At 48.2% G+C, this 19367-nt stretch overlaps 1 protein-coding gene and 1 pseudogene across 3 annotated transcripts in view; both read right to left on the reverse strand.

Annotated features, from left to right (window-relative positions):
- LOC135528267 (IQ motif and SEC7 domain-containing protein 1-like) overlaps positions 1 to 13218 on the reverse strand; it is a 56889-nt pseudogene extending 43671 nt beyond the window's left edge.
- A 1676-nt stretch (positions 13219 to 14894) lies between these two features.
- The window catches only part of LOC135528268 (membrane-associated guanylate kinase, WW and PDZ domain-containing protein 2-like), a 45815-nt gene continuing 41342 nt past the window's right edge, over positions 14895 to 19367 (reverse strand). For all 3 annotated transcript variants that reach the window (XM_064957235.1, XM_064957234.1, XM_064957233.1), the window contains exon 17: positions 14895 to 18723. In XM_064957235.1, the coding sequence (XP_064813307.1) occupies positions 17558 to 18723 (1166 nt within the window). In that variant the 3' untranslated portion in view covers positions 14895 to 17557. The remainder of the gene's footprint in view (positions 18724 to 19367) is intronic.

The following is a 19367-nucleotide window of genomic DNA, read 5'->3' on the forward strand; positions in this document are numbered from 1 at the left end:
GCTTGGTGTTTTTGAGCCCGGACGATAAGAAATAACAAACTCGAAACGAGCGAAAAACAGAGCCCAACGAGCCTGACGCGCATTAAGTCGTTTGGCTGAACGGATGTACTCAAGGTTCCTATGGTCAGTCCAAACGACAAAGGAACGGTCGCCCCCTCCAACCACTGTCGCCATTCGCCTAGGGCTAAGCGGATGGCGAGCAGTTCGCGATTACCAACATCATAGTTACGTTCTGACGGCGATAAGCGATGAGAGAAAAACGCGCAAGGATGGACCTTGCCGTCAGAGAGAGAGCGCTGAGAAAGAATGGCTCCCACGCCCACCTCTGACGCGTCAACCTCAACAACAAACTGTCTAGAGATGTCAGGTGTAACAAGAATAGGAGCGGATGTAAAACGATTCTTAAGAAGATCAAAAGCTCCCTGGGCAGAAACGGACCACTTAAAGCACGTCTTAACAGAAGTAAGGGCTGTGAGGGGAGCTGCCACCTGACCGAAATTACGGATGAAACGACGATAGAAATTAGCGAAGCCCAGAAAGCGCTGCAGCTCGGCGCGTGACTTAGGAACGGGCCAATCAATGACAGCCTGGACCTTAGCGGGATCCATCTTAATGCCCTCAGCGGAAATAACGGAACCGAGAAAAGGGACAGAGGCGGCATGAAAAATGCACTTCTCAGCCTTCACATAAAGACAGTTCTCCAAAAGGCGCTGGAGGACGCGTCGCACGTGCTGAACATGAATCGAGAGAGACGGTGAAAAAATCAGGATATCGTCCATGTAAACGAAAACAAAAATGTTCAGCATGTCTCTCAGGACGTCGTTAACTAGTGCCTGAAAGACAGCTGGAGCGTTAACGAGGCCGAAAGGAAGAACCCGGTATTCAAAGTGCCCTAACGGAGTGTTAAACGGCGTCTTCCACTCGTCCCCCTCCCTGATGCGCACGAGATGGTAGGCGTTACGAAGGTCCAATTTGGTGAAAAACCTGGCTCCCTGCAGGATCTCGAAGGCCGAAGACATAAGAGGAAGCGGATAACGATTCTTAACTGTTATGTCATTCAGCCCTCGATAATCCACGCATGGGCGCAGGGACCCGTCCTTCTTCTGAACAAAAAAAAAACCCGCTCCGGCGGGAGAGGAGGAGGAGACTATGGTACCGGCGTCGAGCGAAACAGACAAATAATCCTCGAGAGCCTTACGTTCGGGAGCCGACAGAGAGTATAATCTACCCCGGGGGGGAGTAGTTCCCGGAAGGAGATCAATACTACAGTCATACGACCGGTGTGGAGGGAGAGAAGTGGCCTTGGAACGACTGAACACCGTGCGCAGATCGTGATACTCCTCCGGCACCCCTGTCAAATCGCCAGGCTCCTCCTGTGAAGAAGAGACAGAGGAAACAGGAGGGATAGCAGACATTAAACAGGTCACATGACAAGAAACATTCCAGGATAGGATAGTATTACTAGACCAATTAATAGAAGGGTTATGGCGCACTAGCCAGGGGTGACCCAAAACAACAGGTGTAAAAGGTGAACGAAAAATTAAAAAAGAAATGGTTTCGCTATGATTACCAGAGACAGTGAGGGTTAAAGGCAGCGTCTCACGCTGAATCTTGGGGAGAGAACTACCATCTAAAGCGAACAAGGCCGTGGGCTCCCCTAACTGTCTGAGAGGAATGCATGTTCCCGAGCCCAGGTCTCGTCCATAAAACAGCCCTCCGCCCCAGAGTCTATCAAGGCACTGCAGGAAGCAGATGAACCGGGCCAGCGGAGATGGACCGGAAAGGTAGTGCGTGATCCAGAAGGAGAGGCCTGAGTAGTTGCGCTCACCAGTAGCCCTCCTCTTACTGATGAGCTCTGGCTTTTACTGGACATGAGGTGACAAAATGACCAGCGGAGCCGCAGTAGAGACAGAGGCGATTGGTGATTCTCCGTTCCTTCTCCTTGGCCGAGATGCGGATACCCCCAGCTGCATAGGCTCAGCATCCGAGCCGGCGGAGGAGGGTGGCAGTGATGCGGCAGGTGGCAGTGATGTGGAGAGGGGAGCAACGGAGAACGCGAGCTCCTTTCCACGAGCTCGGCGACGAAGATCAAACCGTCGCTCTATGCGAATAGCGAGAGCTATTAAGGAGTCCAGACTGGAAGGAACCTCCCGGGAGAGGATCTCATCCTTAACCTCGACGAGGAGACCCTCCAGAAAACGAGCGAGCAAAGCCGGCTCGTTCCAGTCACTAGAGGCAGCGAGTGCGAAACTCAATAGAATAATCCGTTATGGATCGATTCCCCTGACATAGGGAAGACAGGGCCCTGGAAGCCTCCTCCCCAAAAACAGAACGGTCAAAAACCCGTATCATCTCCTCCTTAAAGTCCTGATACTGGTTAATACACTCAGCCCTCGCCTCCCAGATTGCCGTGCCCCACTCACGCGCCCGTCCGGTAAGGAGAGAAATGACGTAGGCGATGCGGGCTGCGCTCCTGGAGTAAGTGTTGGGCTGGAGAGAGAACACCACATCACACTGAGTGAGGAATGAGCGGCACTCAGTGGGCTCCCCAGAGTAACACGGCGGGTTGTTGATCCTGGGCTCCGGAGACTCGGAAACCCTGGAAGTGGGCGGTGGATCGAGGTGGAGTTGGTGAACCTGTCTTGTGAGGTCGGAGACTTGGACGGCCAGGGTCTCAACGGCATGTCGAGCAGCAGACAATTCCTCCTCGTGTCTGCCTAGCATCGCTCCCTGGATCTCGACGGCGGAGTGAAAAGGGTCCGGAGCCGCTGGGTCCATTCTTGGTCTGATTCTTCTGTTATGTACTTGAGTGAAGACCCAAAAGCGGTTTTAACAGAAAACAGAGTTCTTTAATGAAAAACAGGAATGGCATAAATCCTCTTCCAACGTTGTCAACGGAACAAAACGAACGTTAGTATAGTGCAGGATGCACCTGCCAGGCAGACTCCGACAGGATAGGACAAGGTGGAAGCAAACGAGACGACAGCTTGCTTCTGGCATCAAAAACACAAACAAGAATCAGACACTGAAAGTAGCAGGAACAGAGAGAGAAATAGAGACCTAATCAGAGGGGGAAGAGAGAACAGGTGGGAAAGAGTGAATGAGCTAGTTAGGGGAGATGTAGAACAGCTGAAGAATGAGAGACAGAGAAGGTAACCTAAAAAGACCAGCAGAGAGAGACAGAGTGAAGAGAAAGGACAGGAACAGACATAACAAGACATGACACACTGATCGATTTGTATAAATGTGCTCTTTGGTTCTCCATTGGGCTGTCGATTATTGTTACAATGTCCATTGGTCGTGTGAGTACCTGTGCTGTGTTTTCGGGTCTCACCCCATGTATGTATTTGAGGTATTCCTTGCTCTTTTGTTTGGGTTTAACCCTGTATTTTGTATATGTGTTTGTTTGGTCTTCGCCCCCGTGCCTTTACATGGCACGCTTTATTTTGTGTAAATAAAAACCCTATTACGCATTCCTGCGCCTGTCTCCCGACTCTTTATACCAACGTGACATATATGATACACATCCAAACACAATGAACAGTGTTTTTGTAATTTGTTATAGTCTGTTTTTAAGGACATGTAAATGTGGCTCATTGAACCTATATCCCTCGTTTATTGACGACCCTGGCTGTGTGGGTGGACACCCCAATGGGTTACGCACCCATTTAACCTATATCCCTTGTTTATTGACGACCCTGGCTGCGTGGGTGGACACCCCAATGGGTTACGCACCCATTGAACCTATATCCCTCGTTTATTGACGACCCTGGCTGCGTGGGTGGACACCCCAATGGGTTACGCACCCAGTGAACCTATATCCCTCGTTTATTGACGACCCTGGCTGCGTGGGTGGACACCCCAATGGGTTACGCACCCAGTGAACCTATATCCCTCGTTTATTGACGACCCTGGCTGCGTGGGTGGACACCCCAATGGGTTACGCACCCATTTAACCTATATCCCTCGTTTATTGACGACCCTGGCTGCGTGGGTGGACACCCCAATGGGTTACGCACCCATTGAACCTATATCCCTCGTTTATTGACGACCCTGGCTGCGTGGGTGGACACCCCAATGGGTTACGCACCCATTGAACCTATATCCCTTGTTTATTGACGACCCTGGCTGCGTGGGTGGACACCCCAATGGGTTACGCACCCATTGAACCTATATCCCTTGTTTATTGATGACCCTGGCTGCGTGGGTGGACACCCCAATGGGTTACGCACCCAGTGAACCTATATCCCTCGTTTATTGACGACCCTGGCTGCGTGGTGGACACCCCAATGGGTTACGCACCCAGTGAACCTATATCCCTCGTTTATTGACGACCCTGGCTGCGTGGGTGGACACCCCAATGGGTTACGCACCCATTTAACCTATATCCCTCGTTTATTGACGACCCTGGCTGCGTGGGTGGACACCCCAATGGGTTACGCACCCATTGAACCTATATCCCTCGTTTATTGACGACCCTGGCTGCGTGGGTGGACACCCCAATGGGTTACGCACCCATTGAACCTATATCCCTTGTTTATTGACGACCCTGGCTGCGTGGGTGGACACCCCAATGGGTTACGCACCCAGTGAACCTATATCCCTCGTTTATTGACGACCCTGGCTGCGTGGGTGGACACCCCAATGGGTTACGCACCCAGTGAACCTATATCCCTCGTTTATTGACGACCCTGGCTGCGTGGGTGGACACCCCAATGGGTTACGCACCCAGTGAACCTATATCCCTCGTTTATTGACGACCCTGGCTGCGTGGGTGGACACCCCAATGGGTGACGCACCCAGTGAACCTATATCCCTCGTTTATTGACGACCCTGGCTGTGTGGGTGGACACCCCAATGGGTGACGCACCCAGTGAACCTATATCCCTCGTTTATTGACGACCCTGGCTGCGTGGGTGGACACCCCAATGGGTTACGCACCCAGTGAACCTATATCCCTCGTTTATTGACGACCCTGGCTGCGTGGGTGGACACCCCAATGGGTTACGCACCCAGTGAACCTATATCCCTCGTTTATTGACGACCCTGGCTGCGTGGGTGGACACCCCAACGGGTTACGCACCCAGTGAACCTATATCCCTTGTTTATTGACGACCCTGGCTGCGTGGGTGGACACCCCAATGGGTTACGCACCCAGTGAACCTATATCCCTCGTTTATTGACGACCCTGGCTGCGTGGGTGGACACCCCAATGGGTTACGCACCCAGTGAACCTATATCCCTCGTTTATTGACGACCCTGGCTGCGTGGGTGGACACCCCAATGGGTTACGCACCCAGTGAACCTATATCCCTCGTTTATTGACAACCCTGGCTGCGTGGGTGGACACCCCAGTGGGTTACGCACCCAGTGAACCTATATCCCTCGTTTATTGACGACCCTGGCTGCGTGGGTGGACACCCCAATGGGTTACGCACCCAGTGAACCTATATCCCTCGTTTATTGACGACCCTGGCTGCGTGGGTGGACACCCCAATGGGTTACGCACCCAGTGAACCTATATCCCTCGTTTATTGACGACCCTGGCTGCGTGGGTGGACACCCCAATGGGTTACGCACCCAGTGAACCTATATCCCTCGTTTATTGACGACCCTGGCTGCGTGGGTGGACACCCCAATGGGTTACGCACCCAGTGAACCTATATCCCTCGTTTATTGACGACCCTGGCTGCGTGGGTGGACACCCCAATGGGTTACGCACCCAGTGAACCTATATCCCTCGTTTATTGACAACCCTGGCTGCGTGGGTGGACACCCCAGTGGGTTACGCACCCAGTGAACCTATATCCCTCGTTTATTGACGACCCTGGCTGCGTGGGTGGACACCCCAATGGGTTACGCACCCAGTGAACCTATATCCCTCGTTTATTGACGACCCTGGCTGCGTGGGTGGACACCCCAATGGGTTACGCACCCAGTGAACCTATATCCCTCGTTTATTGACGACCCTGGCTGCGTGGGTGGACACCCCAATGGGTTACGCACCCAGTGAACCTATATCCCTCGTTTATTGACGACCCTGGCTGCGTGGGTGGACACCCCAATGGGCTACGCACCCAGTGAACCTATATCCCTCGTTTATTGACGACCCTGGCTGCGTGGGTGGACACCCCAATGGGTTACGCACCCAGTGAACCTATATCCCTCGTTTATTGACAACCCTGGCTGCGTGGGTGGACACCCCAGTGGGTTACGCACCCAGTGAACCTATATCCCTCGTTTATTGACGACCCTGGCTGCGTGGGTGGACACCCCAATGGGTTACGCACCCAGTGAACCTATATCCCTCGTTTATTGACGACCCTGGCTGCGTGGGTGGACACCCCAATGGGTTACGCACCCAGTGAACCTATATCCCTCGTTTATTGACGACCCTGGCTGCGTGGGTGGACACCCCAATGGGTTACGCACCCAGTGAACCTATATCCCTCGTTTATTGACGACCCTGGCTGCGTGGGTGGACACCCCAATGGGTTACGCACCCATTGAACCTATATCCCTCGTTTATTGACGACCCTGGCTGCGTGGGTGGACACCCCAATGGGTTACGCACCCATTGAACCTATATCCCTTGTTTATTGACGACCCTGGCTGCGTGGGTGGACACCCCAATGGGTTACGCACCCAGTGAACCTATATCCCTCGTTTATTGACGACCCTGGCTGCGTGGGTGGACACCCCAATGGGTTACGCACCCAGTGAACCTATATCCCTCGTTTATTGACGACCCTGGCTGCGTGGGTGGACACCCCAATGGGTTACGCACCCAGTGAACCTATATCCCTCGTTTATTGACGACCCTGGCTGCGTGGGTGGACACCCCAATGGGTGACGCACCCAGTGAACCTATATCCCTCGTTTATTGACGACCCTGGCTGTGTGGGTGGACACCCCAATGGGTGACGCACCCAGTGAACCTATATCCCTCGTTTATTGACGACCCTGGCTGCGTGGGTGGACACCCCAATGGGTTACGCACCCAGTGAACCTATATCCCTCGTTTATTGACGACCCTGGCTGCGTGGGTGGACACCCCAATGGGTTACGCACCCAGTGAACCTATATCCCTCGTTTATTGACGACCCTGGCTGCGTGGGTGGACACCCCAACGGGTTACGCACCCAGTGAACCTATATCCCTTGTTTATTGACGACCCTGGCTGCGTGGGTGGACACCCCAATGGGTTACGCACCCAGTGAACCTATATCCCTCGTTTATTGACGACCCTGGCTGCGTGGGTGGACACCCCAATGGGTTACGCACCCAGTGAACCTATATCCCTCGTTTATTGACGACCCTGGCTGCGTGGGTGGACACCCCAATGGGTTACGCACCCATTGAACCTATATCCCTCGTTTATTGACGACCCTGGCTGCGTGGGTGGACACCCCAATGGGTTACGCACCCATTGAACCTATATCCCTCGTTTATTTACGACCCTGGCTGCGTCGGTGGACACCCCAATGGGTTACGCACCCAGTGAACCTATATCCCTCGTTTATTGACGACCCTGGCTGCGTGGGTGGACACCCCAATGGGTTACGCACCCAGTGAACCTATATCCCTCGTTTATTGACGACCCTGGCTGCGTGGGTGGACACCCCAATGGGTTACGCACCCAGTGAACCTATATCCCTCGTTTATTGACGACCCTGGCTGCGTGGGTGGACACCCCAATGGGTTACGCACCCAGTGAACCTATATCCCTCGTTTATTGACAACCCTGGCTGCGTGGGTGGACACCCCAGTGGGTTACGCACCCAGTGAACCTATATCCCTCGTTTATTGACGACCCTGGCTGCGTGGGTGGACACCCCAATGGGTTACGCACCCAGTGAACCTATATCCCTCGTTTATTGACGACCCTGGCTGCGTGGGTGGACACCCCAATGGGTTACGCACCCAGTGAACCTATATCCCTCGTTTATTGACGACCCTGGCTGCGTGGGTGGACACCCCAATGGGTTACGCACCCAGTGAACCTATATCCCTCGTTTATTGACGACCCTGGCTGCGTGGGTGGACACCCCAATGGGCTACGCACCCAGTGAACCTATATCCCTCGTTTATTGACGACCCTGGCTGCGTGGGTGGACACCCCAATGGGTTACGCACCCATTGAACCTATATCCCTCGTTTATTGACGACCCTGGCTGCGTGGGTGGACACCCCAATGGGTTACGCACCCATTGAACCTATATCCCTCGTTTATTGACGACCCTGGCTGCGTGGGTGGACACCCCAATGGGTTACGCACCCAGTGCATTATGGATGGCCAGTAAATTTCTCAAATGTCCGATAAAATAAAAAATCTTCCCAGTCACTTGTCAGGCACCATATTTTCAGTCAAAGTTTAACAATCAAAGTGCTAAGGTTTGAGGTTCCAAAATCCTTCTATGGATTATATCTATGGCCACACTATGTTGGAGTGCGTGTTTCCCAAATGGCTGCCTTCCTGACTGTAAGTGCTTGTGATGAATCTTACTCCACAGATTGTTTTGGAGAAGCGATCCTCTGTGGCTAAATGATGCTCTCTAGTGTAGTATTTTTAATTATTTGATTTATGTCTATTCAGACGGGACAAATATCATTTTGGGGGAAATTGTTTTGTATAGCCTAATTTTTGCAAAATGATTTCAACGTATCCCCCAGAACCCTTACTTCCTGTGGCTATGCCCGAAGGCCTGCAAGTCACACTGTTCATCTTCCCATTAGTGGATGCAGAGGGAATGGAGTACGGGACAGCTGTTTGGGCTACACCGCTGTGCTGCTGGAAGAAGAGATGGGCTAGTTTGTGCTGTTGTTACTGTGGTTCAGAAGCATAAGGGACATAGTTTATCATCCTTTAAGTCAGGCCATTCTACTGAACATCACAGCCCTAGACATCAGAGCACGAGGACCGGACAGTCACAGGGGCAATGTTGAGATAGTACATTTTCTTCCAACAGACAAACTAAGCGGCCACAAAAACCTAGTCTCTAAACCTAGCCCCTTTGCCCTGCCCTCCCTCCTCCTCCATCTCTCTAGCTCGCTACCTCTATCTTCCTCCATCTCTCTAGCTCGCTACCTCCCTCTTCCTCCATCTCTCTTTACCTCCCTGATAACAGATGGTGAACCAGTGTGTGTGTTCCACTGTTTCCCTTTTAGAGCGAAACATGCTGAGTCCGGGTCGCTCTCTCTCTCTCTTTCCCATGCTCTCCTCTCTATCTCTCCCTCCCTTCTTCTCTATATCCCGCCTCCCTCTGTCTCTCTCTCTCTCTCTTTGATCTGAAACATATTTAGATGGCTGAGGGTGACCTAAACATGGATGATGTAAATATTGTGTATATTAGTGGGTTGTTGTTGACAGATGACAGGCCTCACCAGTGGCCTGAGAATGAACTGAATGGTGTGAGTTGGGTAAGGGTTTGAGGACAAGGTCAGGGCAGAGAAGAAACCAACACAGGATAACCTAAAATAAATCACAACTCCATATTTCTGTAAATACGGCACTTGAATTGAAGAACAGTAGCTATTCCTTTAACAACCTAGCTAAGTATACTACATGTATTGAATGTGGTACTTAAATTGAAGAACAACAGCTATTGGCTTAAAATCTAAACTAGAGAGCTAATGTGTCACAAGCACTGCCATTAACAGGGGAGAATCTGCAAACTGTCCTACATTTGCAATTCATCAGTGTGCTTAACACCCACATAAATACCTAATATGTGTTTCTATCAATAGGGGATTTGGTCTAGTCAAGAGTCTGAATCAATCTGATGAGGGACTGAGAACCAATTAATGAGAACAAATAAATGAAGATGAAGTCAAAAGGAGGGAATTAAGTCGTAGTGCAGCAAAATGAGAAATAATGTGATATAATTCACATGATTTGGTGATGTTATTATGGCTTCAAAACAATATTGCTAGAAAAGGTCATATGGTAGTATACAATAGTATTTTTACAGGGATCTGTCTATAATATGCCTAGTACCTAAACATATTAGACCAAATATTATTATCTGTGTGTGTAAGTAAAATTGAAAAGAGGCTTAGATTGTTTGCCACAGAAGTGTGTTTCCAGACCTTCACTTTAGCCTGACCGCTAGCTAGAGATTCATGGCCAATAAGGCCTGACCTCTCACTCAGAAACGAACCTAAAGGAAAGTGCATTACTGAGCAGACGTGGGCGTCAAGCTATATTTTTATGATTTTGAAGGACAGGCACTGAGCAGAGCATAATAATTTCATATGGTTTCTCCACACACACACACACGCGAGCACACGTGTGCACACACACACACACACACACACACACACACACACACACACACACACACACACACACACACACACACACACACACACACACACACACACACACACACACACACACACACACACACACACACACACACACACACACACACACACACACACACACACAGTCTTCCTCTGCACATTACACATCCCACTCCTACACATAAAGCATAAAGAAATCACTCCTTCACACAGATCTCACAACCCCAGTGACAAATTCAGCACACTCATAAAATGGAACTCCCACAGAAAGAGGAACACACCCAAACACGCAAGTCACTGCATTGACCAGAACACACAATGCACTGACTATACATTGCACTGGCTGAACTAAAACTCAGGTAGAAGGTGTTACAGCAACGGTCAGCCTGTGTAAAATGAAACCCTGATCTCCTGAGTACACACAGGATCCACAAAGCAAAGCTCCAAGCAGCTTCATCAATATGTAGTCATCCTTGAGTCCTCGGTATGTCAGACACTCACCCCTTGAACACAGATGCACCTATTTGAGACAGTGTGGTTCCAGTGAGCACATCACTTCCCTTCAAACTAATGTGTTCTGGATGCAAATATCCCTTCACTTTTACTCAGTGGTGATGTCACTCACTGAGGAATACAGAGGAGTTATATAACTGTAGCAGAGCTGTTTGTTTGTCTGATCACAATTAAATGAACAGTATGCCAACTCCTTTTAAGCCAGATTAAGTAAGATCCGCCACAGGGGGCATATTGGGCATGAATAATTTGGGCATGTTGGTAACATCCAGCTGATGCTCAGCGACTAGCATCAAGGAACAGTGACAATTAGTGACACTGTTTTCCTCAGTCAGGGAATAAAATCATAACACCATATCCATCAAGCAACCCATGCTTCAGTGGGTTGTGGAAAGAATGCACTGGGGGGAAACATGGGAATTATACAAAAGAGAAACAGAAACAGAACCCACTTTCTGCGGATGGTGGAGCTGTTGGTGTCAGAGCTGTCTGTGTGGTCCAGTCTCTCCTGCTGCTCCCGCTCGGCTGGGTTCGAGCCACAGGACATGCCCCGGGTCAGCCTGGTGTGGGCACGTCTCTCCCGGCTCGGCCCCGCAGGGGGTACCACCGTAGGGGGTGGGGCGGTGACGGGGCTGGGGGTGCTGCCACTACCTCCACTACTGCTGCCAGGGTGGATGGGCAGGGAGAGGGGCTGCTCTGCTCTGTGGTTGGTGTTGCTGTGGTTCTGTTCGGGGAGCTCCGGGGCTCGTGGAAGAGTGGGTTTCTCCAGTCTCAGGTCCTGGTTCTCCTGGCTGACTCGGTCCAGCTGACCTTCCAGCTCCTCGATGCGCCGCCGCTGGGTCTCCATGAGCTTGGCCTGGCTCTCGATGATGTTGTTGAGCTCTAGGAGGTACTCCACGGCCCGGTTGGGGCTCTCTGGACTGGTCTCCATGATGGGAGGCCTTGCTACAAGGAGGCTCCAGGGTACCGCCACCTCCGCCGTTACGACCCTGGAGCTCCAGATCCCACCCCCCCCACCAGCCCTGATGAGTGGGGGGGAGAGGGGAGGACGGGCAGGGGGGCTGGAGGAAAATTAACTTGGGGATTGTTTTTGTCCCTTTCCACTTTACGCAAAAAGCCTTTCAGAGATTCAGAGACGGCAAGGGACACAACAGTGTGTCGACAGTTTCTCGAACGATTACATATCACAGTATCTCAAAGCAAGATGGGGTTGGTTGCAATTGTTCTACGTCCACAAAAGGTGGCTTCACCAAGAGAACAGTGCAAAGGCGAAAACAAAGTAAGGGGTACAACTGAGTGTGGTTAGCTGAAGGCTTAGTGTCTTTAGGTTCAGCATCTTGAAGGATGACGGAAGATGGAAATCCAGGACCTTGGGCATCAGGTGTCATTCCAAATGATCAACCAAAATCAAACAATAAAAAAGAGAGACGGATCAAGGCAGAGAAAAAAGAGACAGAGAGGTATAGTTGAAATCTGAAACAATAAATGCACATTAGCCATCTTGGTAATTCAATATTCCCCTCTCCTGTGGAGCGGCAGACAGAGGGGGTTACTGTGTAATACAAGATCAGTGAAATAAAAATAATACACACCAGTGACTCTTGTCATAGAGCCCAGTGTTCTCCTTGTCAACTTCAGTCAAGATGTGTTATCATTTCAACAGCCAATTTGTCTGAAAACAGGTCGATTCTCCCCAAAATTATTAATGATCACAAAAAGTTCTGTCTCCCCCGATGAAAAGGGGAGGGAAAACGGGGTCAGGGAAATTGGCTTGTTATGTTCTCCCACTAATAAGCAGTTTTGTCAAAGATTATATAATAGAAAACATTCCATGTTCCCTCCCACATAGACTATCCCTGCAGTCTCTACCTCATCCTCCTCACCCCATAACTAGATGTGTCTTTGGAAAAGCCAAAATGAAGACGTTGGAAGACTGATTCATTTCATAGTTAGAGGTCCAAGTATTCACCCCTGCCCTGTACAGACCACATCTAAAAGCCCGAGGATGGTTTAGGCTATAGATTTTGCCCGAGTGTCCCTCGTAGATCACCGCACCGTGTAGCTTCACCTCACGCGTCCATGACGAAGAGTTGCCTACTCGAACTCGAGTCTTTCAAAAATCTTTATAGACAGTTCAATTTCTCTGTAAAATATTCCACACGTCTTCAATACACATACTTGATATGTATAAGGAGTTTCCACTTGCCTGTGTTCTGTTCCCGACGTTTCAGGGAAAACCAATAAAACAATCCGCTGCTCACTTTCTAAAATCCCATGTGATACAAATAAATAAAGTGCATTTATCAAACTATTTTCAATGTTTTACCCATCTGTAATCCACTATGGTAACAGTCGCTGTAACTTCACACCAGTGGTGGTAGAGATATGCGAAGAGATGGACTCCTGGCAAATCTGTGAACTGTAGGCTATGAGCGCGCGTGGGTCTCAGGGGCGCTCTTGTGCGGACGCGCAATGTTTGATGCACATGATAGGCGATTGACAAATGTAGGGTAGAGCATCCGCACCTTAAAATGTATATGTTTCTAAAACGTTTTGATTGAAATATGGTCTGCAGTGATCAATTTAACGAAATCGTTATGTGCATATGATATGCATTCATCAATGGCTTTAATTCCAATTGTTGAACTGTTTTTCTTATTGGTTTTGAGGCATTATGGCGATACAGATTACTGGTTTGATGTAAATTCTATTCTTTGTAAACATTCCCCAAAATATCCACAGTGAAGGGAAGTTAAAGTCATTTCCTAAAGCCGATTCATTTCGCACATGACTCAGCTGGAGAAAATCCAGAGGGCGCTGGCTTTCTGCGCTATCAATAACTTTAATTGCAAACCGCTATGCTGAGCAGAACCTAGTCATTACCAGCATAGGCCTACAGTAATATGTTACTATTGGTAATAGGCTTTTGCATCCTCTCGTGGCTCCCTATGTGCGTTTTCTTCAGAGTAAGCCTAATGACACTTCACAACTTCAATGATGCGTCAGAATATAGCCAAAATAGCCCACTAAAGGGCCTCTGTGCCACAGTATTTTTAGTAATACAGGATTAAATATATTTTTAGTAATACAGGATTAAATAACTGCCATTTTCCGGTACAAAGTTTGTAAAGGTCTTTGTGTAATTGCTCATGTAACTGTGTGTGTATGTGTATGTGGGAGAAAGACAGATGGAGAGAGGGAGAGAGAGAGAGAGAGAGAGAGAGAGAGAGAGAGAGAGAGAGTGTATGTATGCATGTGGGCGTGATTGTGTTAAAGGTGAGGCAATTTGTTGTACACTAATAGTAAAAAGCCTGATATTAGATAAGAGAGTACATGGGGAGATGTGAAATCCCTGCTCTTCCACAGAGCCTGGTAAATCATTCATGTGTTACTAAAAGATCAGCCATTTGCCCTCTCCTGATACTCATACATCTGCCACACACACACACACACACACACGCACGCACACGCACACACCCTGTGCGCCCGGTTCCTCCTCTCCCTCTCATACATTCTCTTTCCAGGCGCATCTAAACATTCCCATACATACTCCATCTCCATCTGCCATGCTAACACTGAAGCTATTCAGACACCACCTCTCTCCCCCTTTCACTCCTGCTGTACATCTCTCATTCCAATTTCTCTCCTTTATTCACTCCCATATACTGTCTCTCTCTGCCATCTTCCTTTCCAGCTCTCTTCTGCTACTTGTTTTTATCTCTCGTTTGTTTGCAAGCCTCTGTGAGTCCCAACTCTGACTCAGTGGTGATTTTGGAGATGTTGATTTGATGGCTGTCAACATCAGTACAGGCTAGAGGAGAAGAGGGTCCTTATGTGCTCTGAAGCACTGCCCTCCAGTGATACCAAAGATAAGATGGATGAAAACACACGCACGCACACACACACACACACACACGCACACACACATACACATTTTTTTTAGATGTATTTCCACCCTCACCCTCCGCACTGTACCACATTTTACTGCCATCTACAGCTTTAAGTAGAAAACATCTTCTCAATGAACCTCATCTCATACTCACACAAATATTGTCAAAATAGATGAGAAAATGATGTAACGTAATAGAAATATTTTATTAGCAGTTTATTTTAAGTTTGTTAACAATTTATTGGCTATTATCTTCTTTAGGAAAATGAAAAAATTAAGCATTGAAAAACAAGTTACAACAGTAACAACAACAGTCTCAATAAAAAAAAATGAAGCATTGAAAAACACAAGTTACAACAGTAACAACAACCGTCTCAATAAAAAAATGGAGCTTATAACTGGACTGGTTCGGTAGTCATGTGCTGATGTGTAATAATTGATTCATATTCTGGTTAACACTGGAGACGTGCTGTGACAGTTGTGATGTGACACTTCTGCTTTTTTTTCCATTGGCATGAGAAAAATAATGTAAAAACGGTATCTACAATTAGACAACATCGTAATTTATACATACTCAGTTGCTTCCCTCACAACACTGTTTCGGTGGGTCAGATAATTCAATACATACAGCGCCATCTCCAAATGTCTTGAATAGAATGTCAATTGAAAGCAATATGTGTCTTCCTGTATTTAGTTTTCAGTCCTTTAACTTAATATATATTGGTTTATCGCTTATATATCTAAATACCTGGGGATTTAAAAAATACATCTGTACAAAAATACTATTTTTGGGCCCTAACTCCCATAACTGGCTTACAACTGTCTGCCAATTGTTTGGCAAAGCAATGACAGATTGATTTAATATCTTGTCCTTTATTTATTCAGATAACTCAATGTCAGGAGTCATTGGCTGTTTTTACTGAAGATCAATAGACAGGAAAAATACGTAGATGTTTGATCATTTTAGTCATGACAGGGGACTATAACGACACACCCACTACTCATTCATTATCCAAATGCCACATACACAGTATGAGCCAGCTTAATGGTTCAGTATGGGTTTGGTTACCAAGGCAACTGCAAGTTAAGAGTAGTGTTGAACGACTCCGGGATTTTGGGAGTTGAATCCGACTCCGACTCTTTCTCGACTCCGACTTCAATTTGACAAAACACCCCAAAATTAGCTCAAATTAGCTACAGCCGCATTGTCAGAGTGTGTGCGCTGGACTGGGTGATTTATTAGCAATGCATATGGAGCCATTTGACACTATCTAATTACCTAAATATTCTAGGCTTAACCAGTAGCCAACACCAGCCTAGTCCCCACGGCACATCTTTCTGAACGACTCTATGATGTTTTGAAGCATCCGGCTGCAGATGATGTGCGTTGACGCCGTTCCGCCTGGGAACACTAGCTCTGGTCCAGGGAGTAGTGTTAACCACGGTTGCTTGTGCAGCTAGCTAGTATTTATTAAATTGTTTTGAACCTTTATTTAACAAGGCAAGTCAGTTAAGAACAAATTGTTATTTACAATGACGTCCGATTAAAAGGAAAAAGACCTGCGGGACGGGGATTAAAAAATACAAAATCAAATAAAAATACAGGACAAAACACACCATCACAACAAGAGAGACACCACACACACTGTGGGTGTGTACCCATGCTGTTGGTGGCGGTAACATACAATCCTATCTGGCACCCTTCGACCTCCTGTCTCATCTCGTATGTCTCACAGCGTCAGTGGCGTGATAAGGTATCTGCTGGAGTCAGACCCTATTGGGATTTTAAGAGTCGACTCTGACTCTCTGTGGTCAAGGAATCCACTCTGTTGGAGTCAACTCCCCATCCACTACTGAAGAGGGCGCGGCACTACTGTAGAATGGATAGTGGCTCTGTTCTTACTTCCAGGAAATAACATATTGACAATATAAATATGTATGCATGCTGTATTACTTTGGTAAGATTTGTTCGATAGAAGGGTTTACCCTGATACTTAACCAATATCACAACATTCATTTCAATAACATGAAATCACAAGTCTATAATATTGATTCAAAGGTTTGTCAGTAGCCTTTATCTTTTATATGTATTATTATATTTCACAGTACCAACAATGCGAATCAGTGCTCCATTAAATATTGTATATACAATAGCATTGAGATATGTATTTAATACAAATATTTAGACAGTATACAGATTGCACAAAGTCACGGTCCTCTAAAAGTCATCAGAATCAAATGAACACACAGAACAGCATCGATGTCAGAACAGTTGGATGGACAGTAGAAGGAGTCGCAGGCACCATACAATACCACCCCTTCCCTTCACATTCCCTGGGCAAAGTGTAGCCTGGGTGTGTTGCATATTATTGCTCAGTATCATGAGGTATTATGCTGTCTCTCTATCTACAGTGGAAGGGAACTGAAACTCCAATACTTAAGTACAGTGGCATGTGTCACTACAGAGAGAACGACCATGCCAGTTCCTAACAACTGCAGGAGGACTATTCTATTGCAACTCCGGAAGGAGAGCAGAGAAAGGTGCTGTATTCAGAAGGAGGACTAGGGGATTTCCACAGAGGAGAGGAGAGAAACTGATTTCTGTTCCATTGGAACATCTTCAAATATTTACAAGTGGACATTGTCAACAGTAACATCAGTCAGAAACCAGCTGTCAAAAGGCACAAAGAATATTATTAAATAATATGACATATCAAAAGCGTCACAATAAAACCAACTGTGTTGAGTATAGTTTAAAAAGAGGGGATACAGTTTGGTACTCTTCTTGATCATGAACCCTTGATATGATAACTGTTTCCTCAAACAGCATGTATACTTTTGCTTTCCTATCTATATTCCCGATTCTTCCATGACTCCTCTTCCCCTCCCTCTTTTTCTCGGTTGTCCTGCAAGCCTGTTCTCCTGTATGACCTCAGTGATCCTCTGTTGGCTGGGTTTGAGCCAGGGGCCTGGGAGCAGCAGGGCCGGGGTCCCCAGAACAGACCCCTCTGTGAGGGCCAGCGAGAGGCCAGAGACACTGGCAGCATACACACTGCCATCTGAGTGGCTGGTTACTGACTCTGCATGCTCCAGCTCAGAGGAGGGAGTTAGGAAGGAGAAGGGATCTCTCTGTAGTGGAGAGGCCACGCGAGACTCCAAGGAGAGCAGGTTGTTCAGGGACTGAGACCTTTCTCTCTCCTCATCATTTATCCTCTTCCTCTCCCACTTTATCTCCCTCAACCTCCCATCCTCTCTCTCCCACTCTCTGTCCCTCAATCTCTCAGTCTCCAACTCCCTTTCTCTTTCCATGTCCCATTCTCTCCTTTTCCTCTCCCTCTCTTCCACATCCTCTTCCTCCCAGCCTTGTTTGGGCCTGGGCAGCCTTTTGTTAGTAATGGGGAGATAAGCATCTAACTCCTCTACATCTTCTTCCTCCTCTTCTTCCTCCACATCCTTCTTCTCCTCGCTTTCCTTCACCTCCTCCTCTTCCTCTGTTTTCCTGCTGTTCTCCCTCTTCCTGAGCCTCTCCTCACTCCTGCTTTTCCTTTTTCTCTCTCTCCTCCTCTCTCTCTCCCTCCCTCTCTCATCCCCCCTCTCTGCCTCTATGTGTATGTTATCATCATTACGTTTCCTCAGGGCATCTCTGGGTAGACTGTGAGAGCCTCCCTTGTTCCTGTTCTTCCTCCTCCTATCCCTCCCGCTCACCTGAGTCCTCTCTCTCAGGCCACTGCCTCCTGTCTCACTGTCCTCCTCCTCCTGTCTCTCAGGACCAGGGTCTGAATCAGGGCTGTGTCTCACTTCCCCTGCTCCTTCCTCTCCCTCTGAGCTGCTGCTTCTGCCTCTCCCTGACCTGCTTCCTTTCTTCTTCTTTTCTCTCCCTTTCGAAGACCTCCCCCGCTTCTTCACCTTGGACCTGTAGCTGCGGCTCGCCCGGCGGGCCAGGTCTACTGCAGCCACACTCTGCTCCTCGGGGTGCTGCAGTGGGAGGAAGGGGGAGGTGACTCTGCGCTCACGGCCTGATGAACACACAGGAAGGAACCCAGGAAGCAGGGAAGAGAGAGAACACATTGAATAGGTGGAGAAGAGAATAAGGAGAGTTAGAGAAGCAGATGATGTTACATAACCACTGTAGAGGAACTCTAGAGTTCACAGGGAATCCTTGTAAGAATCTGTAGCTGTATGTGTGCAGGTTGTGTTGTCTCAACAGCTGCTACTTCCCTGACCTCCAGGTAACCCTGCGTTATAACCATTACAGTATATCAACATTGTGTGCTCTCATGCAAATGTCTCTTGCATTGTTGAAGCGTAGAGATCACTAGCTCTCTTTTGCATTGAGCAACACTTAGAAGATTCTAGTGGCAAGGTTGGACACAAATCAATTCAACCAAGGGATATTGTTCTCATTGACTTAACTGGGGTTAAAACTAAGGCTTGAGTCATTAGTTATACCCCTGTCTCAACATTTCAGCATGTGGATGATCATGGTCTCACAATGACAGTGACACAAGGTATTTTCAACAACGAGAACAATCGAGACAACATTAAAGACAACAGTAGAGACAAATAGGGATTGAGGAGGAGAGGAATGTTAGGAGACAAGTAAATGGAGGACTAACAGGAACGATTACCAACCGCGTGTTCTCTGTCCGGCCGATGACAT

Source organism: Oncorhynchus masou, chromosome 33 (genome assembly GCF_036934945.1).
Source record: "Oncorhynchus masou masou isolate Uvic2021 chromosome 33, UVic_Omas_1.1, whole genome shotgun sequence".
NCBI lineage: Eukaryota > Metazoa > Chordata > Actinopteri > Salmoniformes > Salmonidae > Oncorhynchus > Oncorhynchus masou.